Source organism: Triticum aestivum, chromosome 7D (genome assembly GCF_018294505.1).
Source record: "Triticum aestivum cultivar Chinese Spring chromosome 7D, IWGSC CS RefSeq v2.1, whole genome shotgun sequence".
NCBI classification, from domain to species: Eukaryota; Viridiplantae; Streptophyta; class Magnoliopsida; order Poales; family Poaceae; genus Triticum; species Triticum aestivum.
In genome coordinates, this window is record NC_057814.1 from 532474314 (window position 1) to 532494631 (window position 20318).

General features: G+C 47.3%; 1 protein-coding gene across 1 annotated transcript; it reads left to right on the plus strand.

Annotated features, from left to right (window-relative positions):
• Positions 1 to 8172: 8172 nt before the first annotated feature.
• LOC123164548 (uncharacterized) lies at positions 8173 to 15527 on the plus strand. The gene is made up of 19 exons (XM_044582068.1): positions 8173 to 8427; positions 9168 to 9323; positions 9423 to 9650; positions 9798 to 9884; positions 9969 to 10058; positions 10133 to 10259; positions 10344 to 10444; positions 10538 to 10706; positions 10834 to 10955; positions 11433 to 11561; positions 11654 to 11752; positions 11848 to 11905; positions 11987 to 12062; positions 12153 to 12279; positions 12431 to 12588; positions 13639 to 13711; positions 13798 to 13992; positions 14080 to 14173; positions 14505 to 15527. Exons 2-19 carry the CDS (start codon positions 9249 to 9251, stop codon positions 15320 to 15322), a joined length of 2826 nt encoding a protein of 941 aa, XP_044438003.1. The 5' UTR covers positions 8173 to 8427; positions 9168 to 9248; the 3' UTR covers positions 15323 to 15527.
• Positions 15528 to 20318: the final 4791 nt, after the last annotated feature.

A 20318-nucleotide genomic window follows, 5' to 3' on the forward strand; every position in this document is an offset into this window, starting at 1 on the left:
AGCCCAACCAGCCAGACAGACGGCGATCGACTTTGTGAATGACAGGCAACAGCAGACCGTGCTTGATCTTATGAACAGACAAGGGCAGCCCCAGGTAGGTGCAAGGGAAGGAGGACAGCGGACACCCTAGCAGAGAGGCGATCTCCGAAGCAGTGCCATTGTCAACGGCGATAGGTACCAGCGTGCTCTTGTGGAAGTTGATATTAAGCCCAGAGAAAGTTGAGAAAGCAGTGAGAATGCTTTTGATCACACTGGCCTGCTGAATATCTCCACGGAAGATGATAAGCGTGTCGTCCGCGTACTGCAAAATCGGGAAGGAGTCTTGTACAACAGATCCAAGGGGGTGCACGAGGCTGCCGTTATTGAAATGGTACAAGCACAGCCTCTGAAGCACATCAGCAACCAGCAGAAACAGATACGGTGACAAGGAATCCCCTTGCCTAAAACCTTTTTTAGCAACAAAAGGGTCCCCAAGCTCTCCATTGAGAAGCACTTGAGAACTTCCCGAGGATAGTAGTGCATTGATCCACTGTGCCCATCTTGCGGGAAAACCTCTGGCTTCCAGAACCTGAAAAAGGCAGTCCCAACTTACTGAATCAAAAGCCTTCTGGAAGTCCAGCTTTAAGGCGATGGTTGGCAGTCTCCTTTTATGAGCAGTTTGAACCATCTCCGCTGCCATGATGAAGTTTTCCACTATAGATCTGCCTTGCAAAAAACCTGATTGCATGGGGTGAACAAGGTCCGGTACTCTTTTCTGCAGTCTGTTTGTCAAAACTTTGGAAACCAGTTTTGGTGCGCTGTGCACAAGCGATATGGGCCTGTAGTCTCGCATTTCCAAAGGCGTGTCCTTCTTCGGCAATAAAGTAATATATGCCGTGTTGATCCCCTTGAGAGACAGAGAGTTGTTGTGGAAGTCCGCCAGGAAGGCAAGCAGATCATTTTTCAGAAGAGGCAAGAAAGACTTGTAGAACTCATTCGTGAAACCATCCGGCCCAGGGCTCTTGTTGTTTGGGGCCTTGGTGATGGCCTGCACCACTTCAGCCCAGGAGAAACTGTCCGTAAGCTCCGAGAGGTCGACTGTGATGTACAAAGCGGAAAGCTGGATCGTTGGCAAGGAGGGAGCAGATTGACCCAAAAAGTCCTTGAAATATTGCGTTGCAATGTTGAGCTTCTGACAGTTCTGGTAGTGTAGCATGCCTTCGTGCGAGAGAACTTTAACCTTATTGCGTCTGTGTTGGGAGTTTGCAGCCGCATGGAAGAAACTACAATTCTCATCCCCGCTGACACACCATCTTAGCTTCGCCCAACGACGCCACATTGCCACCTGCCACAGAATGAGCTGCTCGGCTTTAGCTGTGGCGGCCTCCCGGAGCACAGCTTCCATCACTATCAGGCTCCACTTTTCCTCCACAGCCTGCAGAAAACTCACAACATGCTTATTGTTGGCCAGTAGCAACTTGAGGCTGGACTTGCGCCGGCACCATTGCCGCAAGGCAGCCCTGGTTCGTCTCATCTTGAAGCTTAACAGAGAGGCTGAGGAGTTGAACTCCCTGTGGCCCCGTGTCCAGCAGTCTTGAATTATATTCCTGGCTTCGGGCATTTCAAGCCAGTGGTTTTCGAACCTGAACAACTTGCTCTTGGGTGTATCAGCACTGAACAGAAACAAGATTGGCGCGTGGTCGGAGGTGACAGCAGGCACACATGTGGCAGAGGATTGCAAAAAACTCAGATTCCATGCGGCATTAACCATAACACGATCAAGCCTGGCAAGTGTAGGAGAACTTCTCTTATTGGACCAAGTGAACAGACGATTATCAATCTGAATGTCATCCAACCCTAGTTGTCTCATCCAAGTATTGAATATGTCCATGAGGCTCCAGTTGATGCGGGCGCAGGATTTCTCATGGGCGAAGCGATACATGTTGAAATCTCCCATGACCACCCAAGGGGTCGCTTCATCAGCTGCAATGCTGTTGATTGCTTCAAAAAAAGTCGGTCTCTCCTCATGCAAACAAGGCGCTTAGACGGCAGTGAGTGTTGGGGAACGTAGCAGAAATTCAAAATTTTCTACGCATCACCAAGATCAATCTATGGAGTAATCTAGCAACGAGGGAAAGGGGAGTGCATCTACATACCATTGTAGATCGCGATGCGGAAGCATTGCAAGAATGCGGATGAAGGAGTCGTACTCGTAGCGATTCAGATCGTGGTTGATTCCGATCTAAGCACCGAAGAACGGTGCCTCCGCGTTCAACACACGTGCAGCCCGGTGACGTCTCCCACGCCTTGATCCAGCAAGGAGAGAGGGAGAGGTTGGGGAAGACTCCGTCCAGCAGCAGCACGACGGCATGGTGGTGATGGAGGAGCATGGCAATCCTGCAGGGCTTCGCCAAGCACCACGGGAGAGGAGGAGGGAGAGGGGTAGGGCTGCGCCAAAAGAGAGACGTTCTCGTGTGTATGGCAGCCCCAAAACCCCCACTATATATAGGGGAGGGGGAGGGGCTGCGCCCCCATCTAGGGTCCCCCCCCCCCAAGGGGTGCGGCCAGCCCTAGATGGGACTTGGGGAGCGGCCAAAGGGGGAGAGAGAGGGGGGCGCCCCACTAGATGGGCCTTAGGCCCATCTTAGCCTAGGGTTTCCCCCTTCCCCCCTTTTCCTGCACCCTGGGCCCCTTGTGGAGGCGCACCAGCCCACCTAGGGGCTGGTCCCTTCCCACACTTGGCCCACGCAGCCCTCTGGGGCCGGTGGCCCCACCTGGTGGACCCCCGGGACCCTCCCGGTGGTCCCGGTACGTTACCGATAGCACCCGAAACTTTTCCGGTGACCAAAACAGGACTTCCCATATATAAATCTTTACCTCCGGACCATTCCGGAACTCCTCGTGATGTCCGGGATCTCACCCGGGACTCCGAACAACATTCGGTAACCACGTATATCTATTCCCTATAACCCTAGCGTCATCGAACCTTAAGTGTGTAGACCCTACGGGTTCGGGAACCATGCAGACATGACCGAGACGTTCTCCGGTCAATAACCAACAGCGGGATCTGGATACCCATGTTGGCTCCCACATGTTCCACGATGATCTCATCGGATGAACCACGATGTCGGGGATTCAATCAATCCCGTATACAATTCCCTTTGTCTATCGGTATGTTACTTGCCCGAGATTCGATCGTCGGTATCCCGATACCTTGTTCAATCTCGTTACCGTCAAGTCTCTTTACTCGTTCCGTAACACATCATCCCGTGATCAACTCCTTGGTCACATTGTGCACATAATGATGATGTCCTACCGAGTGGGCCCAGAGATACCTCTCCGTTTACACGGAGTGACAAATCCCAGTCTCGATTCGTGCCAACCCAACAGACACTTTCGGAGATACCTGTAGTGCACCTTTATAGCCACCCAGTTACGTTGTGACGTTTGGTACACCCAAAGCATTCCTACGGTATCCGGGAGTTGCACAATCTCATGGTCTAAGGAAATGATACTTGACATTAGAAAAGCTCTTAGCAAACGAACTACACGATCTTGTGCTAGGCTTAGGATTGGGTCTTGTCCATCACATCATTCTCCTAATGATGTGATCCCGTTATCAACGACATCCAATGTCCATGGTCAGGAAACCGTAACCATCTATTGATCAACGAGCTAGTCAACTAGAGGCTTAGTAGGGACATGGTGTTGTCTATGTATCCACACATGTATCTGAGTTTCCTATCAATACAATTCTAGCATGGATAATAAACGATTATCATGAACAAGGAAATATGATAATAACCAATTTATTATTGCCTCTAGGGCATATTTCCAACAGTCTCCCACTTGCAGAAAAGAAGTGGCATCAGCAGTCGAGCTCATCTTCAGAGTGACATGGTGTCGATGCGTGTCAATGATCTGACCCAGAACACATGAAGTGTCCCAGGCGACCAAGATCCCACCAGAAGTCCCTGTAGAAGGAGTAACAGCCTGGCCTTGAAAGGACGCAGGTAAGAACGACCGTAGTTTACTCGGCGTGAGGTGCTGCAGCTTAGTTTCCTGCAAGCAGACAACACTGGGGCAGCAAGAGGTTATAGCATCCCGAACCAACGAACATTTATCATCATCGCCAAGGCCGCGTACATTCTAGTTTAAAATCTTCATGGGGAAACAAAGAGCAAACAACCCAGATAGCAAAGAACATTGGTAGCCTGGCAAGACATGGAACATGACCGGATAACTTGAAAGAAGACACGATAGAGACTTGGACATGAGCAAGCGAACACGCTTAACATGCTACTACTGAAGACCAGACTAAAGCAGTAGCTAACATAGAGATAAACGGTGCAGAGTGGTGAAACCATCCTGAACCGAGATAACGAGAACAACATGGCAAAGACAGACAGCAAACTAAGCAACAAGGTTGCCCTACGCATCAGGACCGGAGAGGACACACATAGAAGATGCAGACGAGATGCTGTCGGCGGCGGAGCCCGAAGAGGCAGAGGACGCCGCACGGCTGTTGACTTGGTCGAGGATGGCCGCGGCATTGAGATCGCAAACCGCGGCAATTTGCTTCAGTTTGCCCCTGGTAAGCGCAGACGGAGTCGACAACAGGGGCAGCTCAAGGAGGCCAGCTATCGCCGCTGTCTTGGATTTCTTGTGGCGAGCGGACGAAGAGCCGGAACGGCGGGATGGGCCCGCGCCCGAAGCCGAGCCCGCCGCCGCCGCCTTGCACTTGGATGCGCGCTCCACGGAGCCGAGATGCTCACCGTCGTAGGCCTGCCTGAGGCGCTGGCTGCGCCGCGGAGAGAGGTGGCCCTCGTCAGCAGGTGCGGCCACGAACCCGGCGACCTCGCCCGGACACCACCTTGGACAGGCTCCAGATTCAGATCGAGCGCAACACGGTCCAGGCCGCGCTGGCCCACATCGTCGCCTTGAAGGGGGGAGCAGCTGCAGTGTAGGCGGCGAGGAGAGGAGCTCGCCGGCCGCAGGGCCGCGCGGGGGATCCCGGCAGCTGTAGAAAACAGTGGCGACATGGGGAGGGAGCGCGGCGCACACACCGTGCTTGAGGTCAGTCACCACAACAGGGGAGACCTGACCATAAGGCAGAATGCCAGGCTCGGGGCGTGGGGATGCGGTTGGCAGGCCGCGAGCAGATGGGCCGAGAAGTCAGGATCTGGTGGGCTTTAAGGTGGGCCTGGGCCGGGAAATAGGCTGCAGCAAGCAGAAGCGGGCTCTCAACAGAAGAGATGGAAGGGCCGACGGCAGGAAGGAGGCTGGAAGGCACATTGGGCTTGGGAGGGTATTTGCACTCCACCGACGGGAGCAGAGGCAAAGTGCGAGAGCAAAGACTACCGTCGAGCGGCTTGGGCCAGAATTTGAACAATAATGAGTGGCAGCTTTCCCGCCACAGCTCCTCAGAGGAGTAGTTGAAGCACAGGAAGTAACCATCCCCCACCGTGACTGGCCGCACCGGAATGGATCCGGTGACCGAGTGGCGGTTGTTCAGCTCAAGCGTGAAGGAGAAACGCAGCTCCTCTGGGTCGAAGGAGACAGAGGTGCGCGGCGTGCGCGTGCTCGCAGCGAGCAGGGAGGCGTGGAGGCAATGCCGGGCTTCGTCCTCGTGGCCGATCTACGCAACTGTAGGGAGGGAAAAGGTGGTATTTTGGAGAAGCTTTGGCTTGACGGCGATCTTGAGCATGGCGAGGCAGTCCCCGACGGAGCGATTTCGGGGTGGAGGAAGGCGCGGAAGGCCCGGTCCGCCATGCACTCATTGCCCCCTAGGCCGCCCAAGGTCGGGCGAGGATGAGCATGCCCCTGGCGCGGCATAGCTGGCTGGAGCGATCCACTGGCACCCGCGTCGTCGACCGAGCCGGCAGGCAGCGGCGGCGCAGTCGGGGCGCCGAGGGAGCGGGCCACATCCCAGATCTCGTTGATGATGACATCGGCGTAGATACCGTTGCCGTCGACGAGGTGGAAGGTGAGGTGGTGAGGGATATGGTGGAGGGCTTCCACCTTCACGAGCACGAAGATCGACGAGAACTCGCTGCCATGAAGGCAAGCGTGCTCTAGCCTAAAGAGATTGGCGAAGCCAGCCACACTAGCCGCCACCCCCTCCTGTTCCACAGCTCGAGCGACATCTTCTCAAGGGAGATGCTGACGACATGGCGGTAGGAGAAAGCGAAGGCGTTGTCTCCGGCATTATGAGGCCGGATCCAAACCTTGCGGTTGCCTAAGAAGATTGGGCTGGCGCGCATGGCAGCAACCTGCTCCGACTCTCGCTGGAAGACGACGAAGACGGTGCCCACAGAGCAGCCATCGAAACGGACCGCTGAGATGCCAAGGTGGTACCGAAAAACGCGTTTGAGCCAGGGCAGGAAAGCCGGCCGGGGAGGGGTGATGTCGACCAGGCAAACTAAGGAGTTCTGATCAGCTACCATAGGGTAGTGGACGTCCAGGGATGTGGGACGGCCGTGCACCACGGGCTCCATGGGAGGGGGCGGGAGGGTTGCAAGGCAGCTAGGGGAGGGGGGTGCGGCGATGAGGGCTAGGGAGGAAGGAGGAGATGGCGATGGGTTGCTAGCTATAGCCGCAGTACTTAAGGAGGGGCTGGGAGCGCGCGGCGCGCGGAGGGAGCATTGAAAGCTGACATGGCCAACCAGGCGGCAACACCAGCAAACAGGATCCCTGCAATCCCGTCGGCGATGGCTATAGGAGAGGCAGTGGAAACAACGCTTGTGAAGATCTTTAGGCTTGCCAAATCTAAAAAGTAGATTTGGTGCGGCACTCGAGGCAGGGGGGTTGATGGTCTGACCGCGGGCGAGAGCAAGGCGTCTTTGTAGGGAGAAGCACCATGCACAGATAAGGAGGCGGGCTGGGGGCACGGTGGGTCAGCTGAAGCGTTGCAAGTAGATCCCGCAAGATCCGAGCATCCAACGACAGCTGATAGGCCGCGGGAGGGCGGCAGCGCCAGCGTGGCGACAGCGCTAGGCAAGCAGGGGCTAACAGGTGATTGATTACCCTCGAGCGGAGCGCAGCTAGGTTCATCACTGCCCTGCACACAACCGTTTTGATCCCCGAAAACCTGGGCATGCGGGGAGAACGGTAAAGGGGCGGTGAGCCGAGTCCGAAGCGGACACAGAAGGCCCAGGACCCAGGACCGATGGCAAGAGGGAGTTGTCATGCCAGGTACGAAACCGTGCCCTAGATAGCTCAGAGCGAGCAGGGTGGGACGCGTCTAGGCAACCAGAAGGAGCCAAGCTGGAGAGGGACATATTGACCACAATGATGCCCGACCTCCACGAATTGCGGAGCACAATCTCCTTTGCAATGGACGCGTGTGCCACTTGGAAGAGAAAAGAGCCACGCTGGCGCTGGCGAACCCGGTAGCCGTTAGCGAAGCCGCCAAACCAGCTGACTAGCAGAGAGGCGGAGAAACTGGGGGAGAGGAGGATGTCGTCGTTGCGAACGACGGCGAGGACACCGGCAGGCCGGCTAGGGCCAGCCATCGTCGCAACGGTACCGCGGCCGTATTTGGCCAGCATAGCATCCTCGAAGCTACAACCCTTCATGACGAAGCACGAAGGAAAGCGAACGGGGAAGCAGCAAGGGAAAAAACAGGAAAGAGTGGTACACACTGAGACAGAACTCAGCGATCACCAGGAGGAGCGGCGCTAACTGGGTTGGAGCTCAGAGATCACCAAAGAAGAAACTAAACCTGACGGTCGGCGTACCTTGAGAGGGATGGAGAGACGTTGTTGGTTTTGGACGAGAGGCCTCTAGCTACACGGCGGAGCTCCGGGAGGTGGCTGCCGTGCCCGAAGGGGAGCACGACAGGTTTGTGGACGCCAACCCCCGGTGGGCGCTGGCGGGTGTGGTGGCTGCCGGCACCGGGGCGGCGGCCGGCAGGGAGCTCGCGCCTACCCAAGAGTGCGTCGCTAGGTCGAGCTCTGATGCTTGCCCCACCTGCACACATTCACAGACAGTCCCAGCTAACCCCCTCTCTCTCGTGCCCCAGGACTTTTTTTAGTCTCTAAGATTAAAAAAAAATCTTAAGAAGGTGCTTCTAAAGACTTTTAGCAAAAAATCCCAAAATAGTCCCATCCTATTTGCTTTACTGGGGACTTTTCCGTGAAACCAAACACCTCCTTGGCCGCGAACCAGGCCGCTCCTTCCGAATAAATAAATACCTCGCCCACTGTGGCTCGAGGGACCGCTGCCTCTCCTCCGACCACCAAGAGAAACCTCCCTCGCTCACAAAAACTCTCTCTCTCTCGCACACAAAAAAAAGTCTCAAAAACTCCTTCCCCTTTTTCTCCCACGGAGAAACACATACCCCAAACCGCTTTCCGGCTTTTCTTTTCTCTCCTCTCTCGCGCACGCGTCGGATCCCCGGCGCCGGGGGACTCCGCCGGCTCACTCCCACGACTGGCGCGGGCAGAGGTAATTCGCTCCCCCGCTTCTCGACGGTTTTTTCCGGGGTGGGGGCGATAATTTGGGGGTAATCCCGCAGCTCGGAGGTCGGGATTCGGTTCTGTGGTCGTGGATGGCCGGCCGGCTGGGTGGGCGGGCGGTTCCGCCTCCTCTCTTCAGGGGTGGGCTGGAGGACGCGATCAGGCGCAAATTCGTCGCTTCGACGCTAAGCAAAGTCCAGTTTCTGCGTTTCATCGACAAATACTAGGTGTCAAGTTTGCTGCGGCGGCGGTTCATCCCCTCCCCCGCAGGCCGCGGCGGTGGATTCTTTCTGGTGTTCGTGCTTGATAAAGCCCAGTTTCCGTCCCCAAATATGGGAGACCGAGACCCGACCCTCTCCCTGTAGGAGAGGAGGACAAGAACAGTCATAGTCTAGTATACTAGTACTGTAAGCTGTGCAGCTACCGCCGTACACGCACCTGCAGTTCCCTCTTGTGTTGCCTGCGCGTGTTGTGGTTGTTGGGGGTGGCGTTGTCTCGGAGACAACCACTTGCTCATGCCTTTGTCATGTCGCATGGATTCTGGTTTTGCCTTTTACTTTTGCTCTGTTTTTTGTTGCATTAACGCAAGCAATTGGAGAGCTATCAAGTCAAGCGAACATGTTTGTCATGTCAAGTCACTTTCTTTGAATAACTGACCTGCTTGTGAATGAAGGTCAAGAGAGTTGCTGATTTTGTTTTGCTTTCCTGGACCTGTTTGTGGCCTTGCAGTCCTGCTAGTAGCCTCGAGCAGAGCTGACCACGGCGTGCCGGAATCTTCCGTCGTCCCTCCTCCTGACCAGCTGACTTCCGATGGGATGGGGAACCCTCATAACCAGGCGCCTCAAAGTTTTTTCCTTGGCGTTGTTCGTCTACTTCGACTACAAGGTGTGTTTCTGCTTCTTTCTATGATGTTCTTTGGACATCCAGTCTCTTCTTCTGTTTTTCTGGTAGAAACAGATTAATATCTTTCCGAGGTGCAAGCAGGCTGTTCAGAAGAGAGTCCAGTGGGTTAGCACTGTTAAGAAGAATGCTATATGGGCAAAGACGCACGAGCGGAATGCTCGTCGTGTTCTCAACCTGATGATAGAATTGGAAGGTTTGTGGGTGAAGATGGGCCAGTATTTATCCACAAGAGCAGACGTGCTTCCTGAGCCCTACATAGAGGTCCTGAAGCAGTTGCAGGACTCGCTTCCTCCACGCCCTCTTGAAGAGGTATGTATACATTAATTAGTGAATGGTAGATTGAAAAATAATTTAATCATAAGCATTTCCATTTTTGTAGCCAACCAATCTGCCAACATCATATAGCATGACTTAATGCAGTTCATCCTAGTCTTAGTTTTGGTCTGTCGTGTGCAGGTTTGTGGAACCATAGAAAAAGAACTTGGGAAACCCATGCGTCAACTATTTGCTACTTTTGACGTTGACCCTCTTGCGACCGCATCAGTAAGTTCTGTTGCTCCCAAATGAACTATATTTTCTCTGGTGTAAATTCATAGCATGGTCATCTGAATGAACACTTCTTGACAGATAGCACAAGTTCATCGTGCAACTCTGGAAGACGGCAGAGAAGTGGTTGTCAAAGTTCAGCATGATGGTATCAAAGAGATCATATTAGAGGTTCTTTTCTTTTCTGGAAATAGTGTTTTGTAAGACAAATAGGATTGCTATTATAACTTTTCATCTGTGATCAGGATTTGAAGAATGCAAAATCATTGATCGAATGGATTGCATGGGCAGAACCTCAGTATGACTTCAACCCAATGATTGATGAATGGTGCAAGGAGGCACCCAAGGAACTTGATTTCAATCATGAAGCAGGTAGTTCTCCTTGTTCAGATTCTTAGGTACAGTCATTCATAAAGAGGTCATCATGATAATGTAAGGGGCAAAATCTACTTTCAGAGAATACTAGGACCGTCTCCAAGAATCTTAGTCGGAAAACTGAAGGTGGGAGTGGCGGTGTTTCCAGCGATGTTGACGTACTGATACCAGAAATTATTCAGGTCTTAACTGTCAGCCCAAACTTTATTCTTTTTTCTTGCATTAGGGTTTGCAAATCACGTGACCATCATCTGACGCATTCTTCTTTGTATCAGTCTACTGAAAAGATTCTAATTCTGGAATACATGGACGGCATTCGCTTACATGACAATGATTCATTGGAAGAATATGGTGTTGATAAGAAAAGACTCGTTGAAGAGATAACCCGTGCTTATGCTCATCAAATATACATTGACGGTTTCTTCAATGGCGATCCTCATCCTGGTATTTTAATTCTATGCTTCTTTAGGCAGATCTTGTGTCACATAAATTCTGTTCTCCAATATTTCCATTGGATTTCTTTGTGTTGCTTTCACACCGATTCATACTAACATGCTTTTCTTTTCTGTAGGCAATTTTCTTGTAAGCAAGGAACCTCCACACAAACCGATTCTCCTTGATTTTGGGCTCACTAAACGCATATCACAATCAATGAAGCAGGCACTAGCAAAGATGTTTTTGTCATGCGCTGAGGTTTGTAACATTTTGATCTTACAAATAATACACATGATATCAAAAGCGAAGTCAATTAAGAGTATCTTTTGTAGCTATAAGCAATAAGCATTTCCTTGGGAGTAACTGTAACCCCTCTTTTGTATTATGGTTGAATCAAAAGAAACATATCTTTTAATATTTTAACTTTTTTCATGTAATAAATATTGTGGCTCTTTATCCCTGCATTACACACCAGTGATATTGCAGACTGGTAGTTGACATGACACAATCAACAACTATAAGATAAGCAAGACAGAATCAGGAACTTGGCTTTGTTTTTGCGACCATGTTTTTACCTATAGTTAATTATTAAGTTTTACGCAACACTACGTGATCATAGGCACAAATGTAAATTTTTGTGAGATGTTCGCTTCATTCTATCTTTTGTTGCTTATTACTAGCTTGCCATTCTTTTGTTTAAACTCTATAATTTACAATTCTGAGATCAATATGTAGGGGGACCAAGTGGCACTGCTGTCAGCCTTTGCAGAGATGGGGCTTAAGCTGCGAGTTGACATGCCGCAGCAGTCCATGGAGATTGCCTCAATATTTTTTCGCCAGTCCACTACAGCAACTGAAGCGAAAGTATGCTGAAGGCCCATTCTAGATTTTTTTTGTTCCTAATACTGCAGGAAGTTGTAGTAACTGGTTGGTTGTGGTTTGTTCCTACTTATTAGGAGAACATTAAAGCATTGAATGAGCAAAGAGAACGAAATGCCAAAGCCCTTCAAGAGAAGATGAAATTGAACAAGAAGGAGGTTAAACATTTCAATCCTGTGAGTAGCCATGCCCAGCTAATTACTTTCCTTTAAGCTGTGTTGGGTTTGTCAACCAAGAGACCGGTGTTAAATGAAGGTTTTCTGGCTATCAGGTTGATGCTTTCCCTGGGGATGCGATAATTTTTATGAGGGTCTTGAATCTTCTTAGAGGTATGTCTTTGTCTCTTGAACTTGTACATTCCTCTGACATGACCATCATCTCACATGGCTGTTTTTCATTTATACCTGCAGGGCTTTCAGCTTCACTGAATGTTAGGATAGTTTATCTGGACATCATGAGGCCATTTGCTGAATCAACTTTGCTAGGGTGAGATGCACGCCATGCCTGTGTTTTGCATCAGCTTTGTGCGGATCATTCTTTTCGAATTGCTAATAATTTAGGCTTCATTGATATCAGGAGTTTGACACGTGGGCCCTCAACTAATAGCGAGTGGATTTATGACTCACCTGTTAACTCTGAAGTGGAGTCTAAACTGAGGAGTCTTCTACTCGAGATGGGAAGCGACAAAATTTTGGGACTACAAGTGGGTCAATAATCTCATACCACTCATTTACATGCCATAACAGTACTGTAGCAATATTTTGTATGCCGAAATTTCATATCACGAGTTTACAAACGATATCTGCATACGGTTGTCTTGTTGCAACGCAGCCTTACTGATATTCCTCCCGCAGGTATGTGCATACAAAGACGGAAAGGTCATAATAGACACCGCTGCTGGTACATTAGGGAAATACGATCCACGTCCCGTTCAGCCTGATTCTCTGTTTCCGGTTTTCTCGGTGACGAAGGGCATCACTGCTGGAATGGTACATTGGCTCGTCGACCAAGGGTGAGTGGTTAATTTCAGCACCAAGTTTTTTCTTAGCATGCACTGTAAATCTGTTTGCAGGCCATTGGGCTGCATTATGCTGTAGAATTAGTCGTGCTATGTGCAATTTTTTGCTCATCGTCATATTCATCTTCATCTTAGTTTTACTCGTACTACATGAAAAGGGCCTAGAAGTATAAACATGGCAGCATGTTGCAAGGAAACAGGGTATACTGTCTCAGTATACTCAACATTCAGTGTACTATGTTGCTGTAGTTTTAGTTGCAGTCTCACTTTACCCTTTCCATTTCTTCCCTGCGTCTAAAAAACAGACAGGGATCAGGTGACTTGCCCACAGCGAGTCACGCCGTAACTTGCGGGCACCCATCCATTTGATCTGAAATGGATAGCCCAGATCAAGTCCAGTAGCAACTAGGACTATTCATGATTTACTGTTCACGAGGTACTGTAGACCGGATCCTGTAGACGTACACTGTAGCTATCTCATTGTTTACGTTGAATGGTATAAAGAGGGTGGCAAGTCGCTATACTGTTCACTGGTGACTAACCCACAGCAAGTCACCGGGTCTCATTTCCTAAAAAACGGAGAGCGCTGAGCGTCCCTCTCTTTCTCTCGCCCCGACCAAAGGGCCCCATCCCACCCCCACTTTCCCCACGAGATTTTCAGATGCTCGACGCCCTGGCAGGATGGTTCGCACAGATGCTCTCCTCCGCCGCGCCGCCGAGCAGAACCTCTCCGCCGTGGCCTCCACCCCGGGATTCACGCTTTGTGGATGTTATTGGAAGCATCCACTGTTGGTCGAAAAGAAAGTCTCACTTTACAAAAGTCACACTTTTTTTGACATTATGTGTGTTCTGACGCACCTAAAAGGATCTGTGCTTCTAGTTTAGGCTTTCTAGCATCTCATTCTTATGTGAAGCAGATCCTTTGGATCTCTGGCTGTTGTGCATGATTCTCTTTGGAGACTACTAAACATCTTTTCCATGTTACCTTATACTTTTATACACTTTATCTTGTCCATATAGTGACTGTATGCTCTGATCTTTCAGGAAGTTGAAGTATGAAGAAACAGTTGCCGATATCTGGCCAAAATTTGGGACTAACAAAAAGGAGCTAATTAAGGTGCAAAAACTTATTTCACTTATGCTATGTAATGAGACGCGGTGTTTCAGGATACTAACAGACTCATTTGACACTTCGTAATAAAGGTGCACCATCTTCTCAATCATACATCTGGTTTACATAATGCTCTGGGAGATGTGGTCAAAACCGATCCTATGTCGGTATGTGATTGGGAAGAGATGCTAGACCAGATTGCCAAATCTACACCCGAAACTGAGCCTGGTTCATCACAAATTTATCACTACCTATCCTTTGGTTGGCTGTGTGGCGGTCTCATAGAGGTATAATTAATCTAAGAAAGTGCACTCATACCGCTTGTGTTATAACTTTATTTCACGAGTCCTAACAATGGCATCTGACAATAACAGCATGCATCGGGGAGGAAGTTTCAAGAGATCCTAGAAGAGGCTATTGTTCATCCTCTTCACATCGAGGGAGAGCTATATGTCGGAATTCCTCCAGGTATGTTAACAGATCTGAAAAGAAAGTTTTTAGATAGTTTACAATATTTGTTCTTTGGTTTTTCCGTGATTATGCAAATTGTCTTCTATATGCTGCTTTTCTTCAGTGCTGGAAGAGTCGGAAACAGAAGTACTGGAACAATGTTTGAAATTTAACTTTTATGAAAAACGAGATCCTAGGGAAGAGACTACAGCGTACCTGGAACTAACATATTGGATTACTGATTCCGCATATGTTGATCAAGACAACTTTGGACTTAGCTTCACAATTTCCAGTTCTGAGAGGCACTTCTTACAAGGCTGACGTTGTTCATAATCTGTGCCCATTTTAGGTGTCGAGTCTCGCCTGGCAACGCTGACCGTCGACATGGAAGAAATCCAGAAGCTACAAGGGATCAAGCCAGGGCCAGACGTCCCACCGGAACTGCTGAGCGGCATTGCGCAGATGGCGGCTGGCGTACCAGCTATGTTCAACACGCTGAACGTTCGCCGCGCCATCATCCCCGCCGCCAACGGCCACTTATCCGCCCGTGCGCTCGCTCGGTACTACGCGGCGCTGGCAGCCGGCGGCGCCATTCCCCCGCCGCACTCCAGCAACGCCAAGCCGCTCCTGGGCAGCCACGTGCACACGCCCGCGTTCCCCACCGCCGCCACGTCCAAGAAGAAGAAGAAAGGCTCCGCGAAGAAGAGCAGCGGAAGCTCGAGCTCGATGGAGAAGGTCGAGTACGCCCAGCTGCGCACCAGCGACGTCGACAGCGAAGTGTCGGTGGCGGCATCAGGGAGCACCGGCGGCAGGTTGTTCAGCAACAGCGACAGCGGCATCATGGACGCGTTCATGGGCGTCGGCGAGTACTCGGGCATGATCCACCCGAACGGCAAGTTCGGGCTCGGGTTCAGGAGGTACGGCAGGTCCGGCGCGCCGCCGACGGGGTTCGGGCACTCTGGGATGGGCGGGTCGAACGGGTTCTGCGACCCGGAGCACGGGTTTGCCATCGCCGTGACGGTGAACAAGATGGCGCTGGGGTCCGTTACGCGGCGCGTGGTGCGGTTTGTGTGCGAGGAGCTTGGCGTGCCGGTCCCCGACGAGTTCTCCGTCTCCGGGGAGAAGGGGCCCGACATGGTGCTCAACCTCGCGCCGCCGGCTGAGTAGGTTGACCTGTAGTAGGAATTTGAAAGGCACGGCATTAATTAACACGGTAGATATTAATACACACGCGCGGGGGTCATTTTGACGGGGTGTTTTACACTGTAAAACTTCAGTAGCGGCTTGTACGTATGAAATTGTAATTCTTGATGTGAATGATGGCAGAGAGGAGAATGCAAATTTGGCTCTAATACGTCAATTGTTTGGTGAACTTTGCTCATCGCCGTTACAAAAACCAGGTTTATTTGCTACAGCTCCCTTTACTAACGAGCAAATGGCAACAAATTATGTTATCCATTATTGAGGCACAAATGTTTTATTATAGGATTTTTTTTTAACACAATACACTCATTCCTACTGAACAAGCACCAATACCAAGTTTAGGATTTGAATCCTGGTGGGTTGGTTCCACCAGAAAAACCCTAACCTTTAAGCTACACTCAATTCTCATAGTCAATGGAATTGAAAAAACTATTTTTAGTTTCTCAGCTATAGCATGAACCTACTTTTGGTCATAATAAACTATGAAACCATACAAATGTGATCCTCAACTTTGTAAAACCAGACATGCACACTTACTAACCCAAATCGACAAATGAAAGACATTCACAAAAATAAAATGAGGAAAATAAAAAATATCTAATAATAATGGAACATTGGTTCACAAATAAATTATAGAGACTGATAAGTTTCGAACATTCAGGATTTGACCATGGCAAACGAGCATTTTTTGTGGATTTAATGTTTGCTGCCATGGCAAGTTCAATTGGCAAGTATGGCAAATTCACACTCAATTACCCTAAAAAATCGCACTAAGTTCATTTCTCTTACAGGAAATTGCCTGCTCATAAACAAAAATTGCCATCCTCGCGTCAACTAATTCTTTCATAAAAAACATTCGATTTGCTCAAAATCTGAACGTTCGGGGTTTTATAGTTTCTGTAAATTATTGGACAATGCCCTACATGTATTAAAAAAGGAAAAATTTATGAAAACTAGTGAAAAGAGGAAATGATGTTTATTTGTATGTTTTATTAATGGTTGGTCTTTTGAAAATACTTATGTCTTATGCATTTTTCTATGACTTCTCATTTCCATATCTTTTGGTAATTTATCAAAAACTTATTAACTACTCCCTCCGCCCCAAAATAAGTGTCTCAACTTTGACTAATTTTAGTACAAATTTGCACTAGAGTTGAGCCAATAGACAATGAAAGGTATTCACGAAAATAAAAATAAAATGAGAAAAATAAAAAAATATCTAATAATAAAAAATATTTTATAATCATGAAAAATGTAAATTTAAATATAATTTATTGGACACTCATGGTAAGAGGACATATGTATTATTTGATAGGTTTTATTAAGTTGGTATTTTGAAAATACTTATGACTTGCACCTTTTTTTTCTAAGACTTACGATTTCCATATCTTTTGGTAGAGGTAAATACATCAGGAGTCATAGAACTTGCACGTGACGGTCAGTTTGGTGCACAAAGTTGTAAAATACGTGTTTCTGGTCATCAAGCTTGCACAAACGTTCATATACGGTCATATTCCATGTACGCAGACGTATCCGTGGCCTATGTGGCATGCCAGCATGGCCAGGGCCCACTGTAAGCCCGCGACACATGGTAGATCTGCAGGCTTTTTCTTTATTTACGTATTATGCACCTATTTTTTTTAACTTATTAAGCCCCTATAAAATGATTTTTTATTTACGTATAAAGCCCCTAAAATAAAATGGAAAAACAAGGGATGGTTCGGTTACAAACTAGGGACGTGCCCCTACTAGGCTCGGGTTAACAACCACCAAACCAATGACCATTCATGTCTAGGTAGCACAAATAATTTTTATATCATATAAACACGGGCGAAAAATCAATTTTACAAGAAATGTAACCCCAAAAGAGGGAGCACCGTGGCTCGACTATGTGACCTCGTGGTCAACGTTAACTAAGATTACCACCGGGCTTCGACAACACAACATATCCAAATGAGATAAATATTTTTCATGTTGTTATTCCTTCTTGTTCTATGTAAGAAAAAAATTATTCTTGTGTTTGTGATATTTAATAAATGTTTATGTGTTACAAAAAAGGTGTGTGCCATTTAAACAAATTGTTTAAACATTGTAAACCACATTTGTGTAATTAAAAATGATACGTTGCATTTTAAAAATGTTCATGCATTCCAAAAAAAAACTGGTCATGACATTTTTTAAATGCCTATACAATGTGCTTTAAAATGTTTCGTACCATCCGAAAATGTTAAAAACATAGTTGAAAAAAGTTTCAAAACTTGTATTTGAAAAAAATGTTAATCATATGTTTAAAAAGTATTAAGCATATTTTTTTTAAATACTCCAAACATAGATGTATACTGGAGTATTTAAAATATATGTGTATCAAAACATAGATGTATACTGGAGTACTTAAAACATCAAAACATATGTGTATCATATGGAGTATATGTTTCAATGCACATAAGTTTCAAAACTTGTATTTGAAAAAAATCTTAATCTGGACGTGTTGTGTTGATTAACATTTTTTCAAATACAAGTTTTTGAAGCTTTTTAAAATGCCGCGTACCTTTTTTTGTAACACATAAATATTTTTTGAATGTCACAAACGCAAGAATATAAATTGTTTTCTTACATCTAGACGTGTTGTGTTGTCGGTGGTAATGTTAGTTAACCTTGACCACAAGGTCACATGGTCGAGCCACGGTGCTCATTTTTTCCGTGTTACATTTCTTGTAAAATTTATTTTCAGTCATTGTTTATATGATACAGAAATTAGTTGGTCTATGTAGACATGAATGATCAGTAGTCTGGTGGTTGTCCACGTGAGACTACTAGGGCACGTTGCAGCTTCAAAACCCCGCATTGCTTGTTTTTTCATTTTATTTTTAGGGGCTTAATACAAAAAGAAAAAAAGTCAAAGGCTTCTCTGCAGATCTACATGCTACAGCAGATGACAGTGGGCCCTGGCCACACTGGAATGCCACATAGGCCATGGATACGTCCGTGTACATGAAATGTGATCGTATATGAACGCTCGTGCAAGTTTGATGACCAGAAACACGTAATTTATAAGTTTGTGCACCAAACTGACCATCGCGTGCAAGTTCTATGACTTCGGGTGTATTTACCTCCTTTTGGTAACTTATGAAGAACTTATTAACTACGATTACTCTTATTGCTTTAGCCAATACAAATATATTTTCTTATATATATTTTTGTATACTTTTGAACTTGTTAAGAAAATGGTGTTCTCCATTACTTTAGCTAATACTCCCTCCGTTCCTTTATGTAAGGTGTATATTTTCTGCCATGGTGACCAAGGCATGAAATTTTAAAGAATTGAGGACGAAAATACCCTTGTCTAATTCATTGATTAGTGGCAAGTAAATCAATTAGGAAGGAAAGGAAGAGATACGGGAAATCAGGAGAGATACTTTCGTTCTTTTCCTAAAAGGAGAGATACACACAACAGGGAGAGAGATACTTTCCTTTTTTATGAAGGGCTAAGAGGGGAATTATGAGGAATTGGAAGAAATGCACTTTACATTGTGGAGTTTTACCTAAAAACAAATACACATTATATAAAGGAATGGAGGGAGTATAGTTTGACACTCTACTCCTTTTTTATTAAGTTTGTTGCAACTATGTGAAACCAAACAATGCATTAATGGTGAAAGCACACTGACTGGTTTGGACTACCAATTTATTTTCCAAATTTGAGGTTCAAATGTAGCTTGTATGACTACAAAATTTCAAGACCAAAACAAGACCTGGTTGAAGTACAAGGACACATGGCAATTTTGTAAAGATGTCCTAAATGTCTTGGACGCGAGTCCTATAAAGCTAACTAATAGTCTGTATAATACTCCCTCGGTTTCAGAGTACTTGTCATGGTAAGTATTTGGAATGGAGGGAGTAGCAAACTTTAAGTTGTCTTTCATTTCTTTTATTTTTTCAGTGATAATTGTCCTCTATAAAAGATGATTTCTACGTGGATCAGCAACATGCGACTGCTCAGAAATGATAGCCAAGGACATATATACTGCATTGTGGGTCGGCTATAGTTAACGGATCGCCGATCTCGCGTCTCCTATTAGTTTTTAGGAGAAGCGAAATTGGGAAATACATTTCTAATTTATGAATTAATAATTTCAATCACCCACAAAAAAAGAATTAATAATTTCAATAATACACACCCTTTCAAACTCATCGCCATATGGTTTAATTCAACGAGGCCTAAGGTTCAATTCAATTTTTTTTTGCGAGGAAGGTTCAATTCAATTAAAACAAAGGGAGGGAGGCCTAAGGTTCAATTTCAATAAGGGCATGTACAATGATGACAAAAAGTAATTTAAGGCATCTACATTTATTTTTTCTTCCCAATGCAAGCTACCACTAGTGGGCTTCATTAAAAAATACTCCCTCCGTTTCAAAATAGATGACCCGACATTGTACTACCTTTATACTAAAGTTAGTACAAAATTGAGTCATCTATTTTGAAACGGAGGGAACAGAAAATAAAGACTCTAGTACACATGCATCTCTACTTTTCACTCCAACCTTTTCAGCTTTTGTCATCGGACCACATTTTTTGTTTTCAAGCACCCGCCTTTTAAAGTTAGTACAAAATTGAGTCATCTATTTTGAAACGGAGGGAACAGAAAATAAAGACTCTAGTACACATGCATCTCTACTTTTCACTCCAACCTTTTCAGCTTTTGTCATCGGACCACATTTTTTGTTTTCAAGCACCCGCCTTTTAAAGAGGATCCCGTTTCCCTATCCGAACCTACTTTACATGATATCCGATCCTACATGACATGCGAGGCATCACTTTGAAGCTATGCATTGCAGGTGCCTTGAGACTGCGTGGGCTGGCCCATCTGGCGATCCACACGCGCACGTAACCAGGCGCTCTCGCTCGGGTTACTCCAAAAAAAAAAAAGGCGCTCTCGCTCGGGCTCCGCCGCGCCGCCAC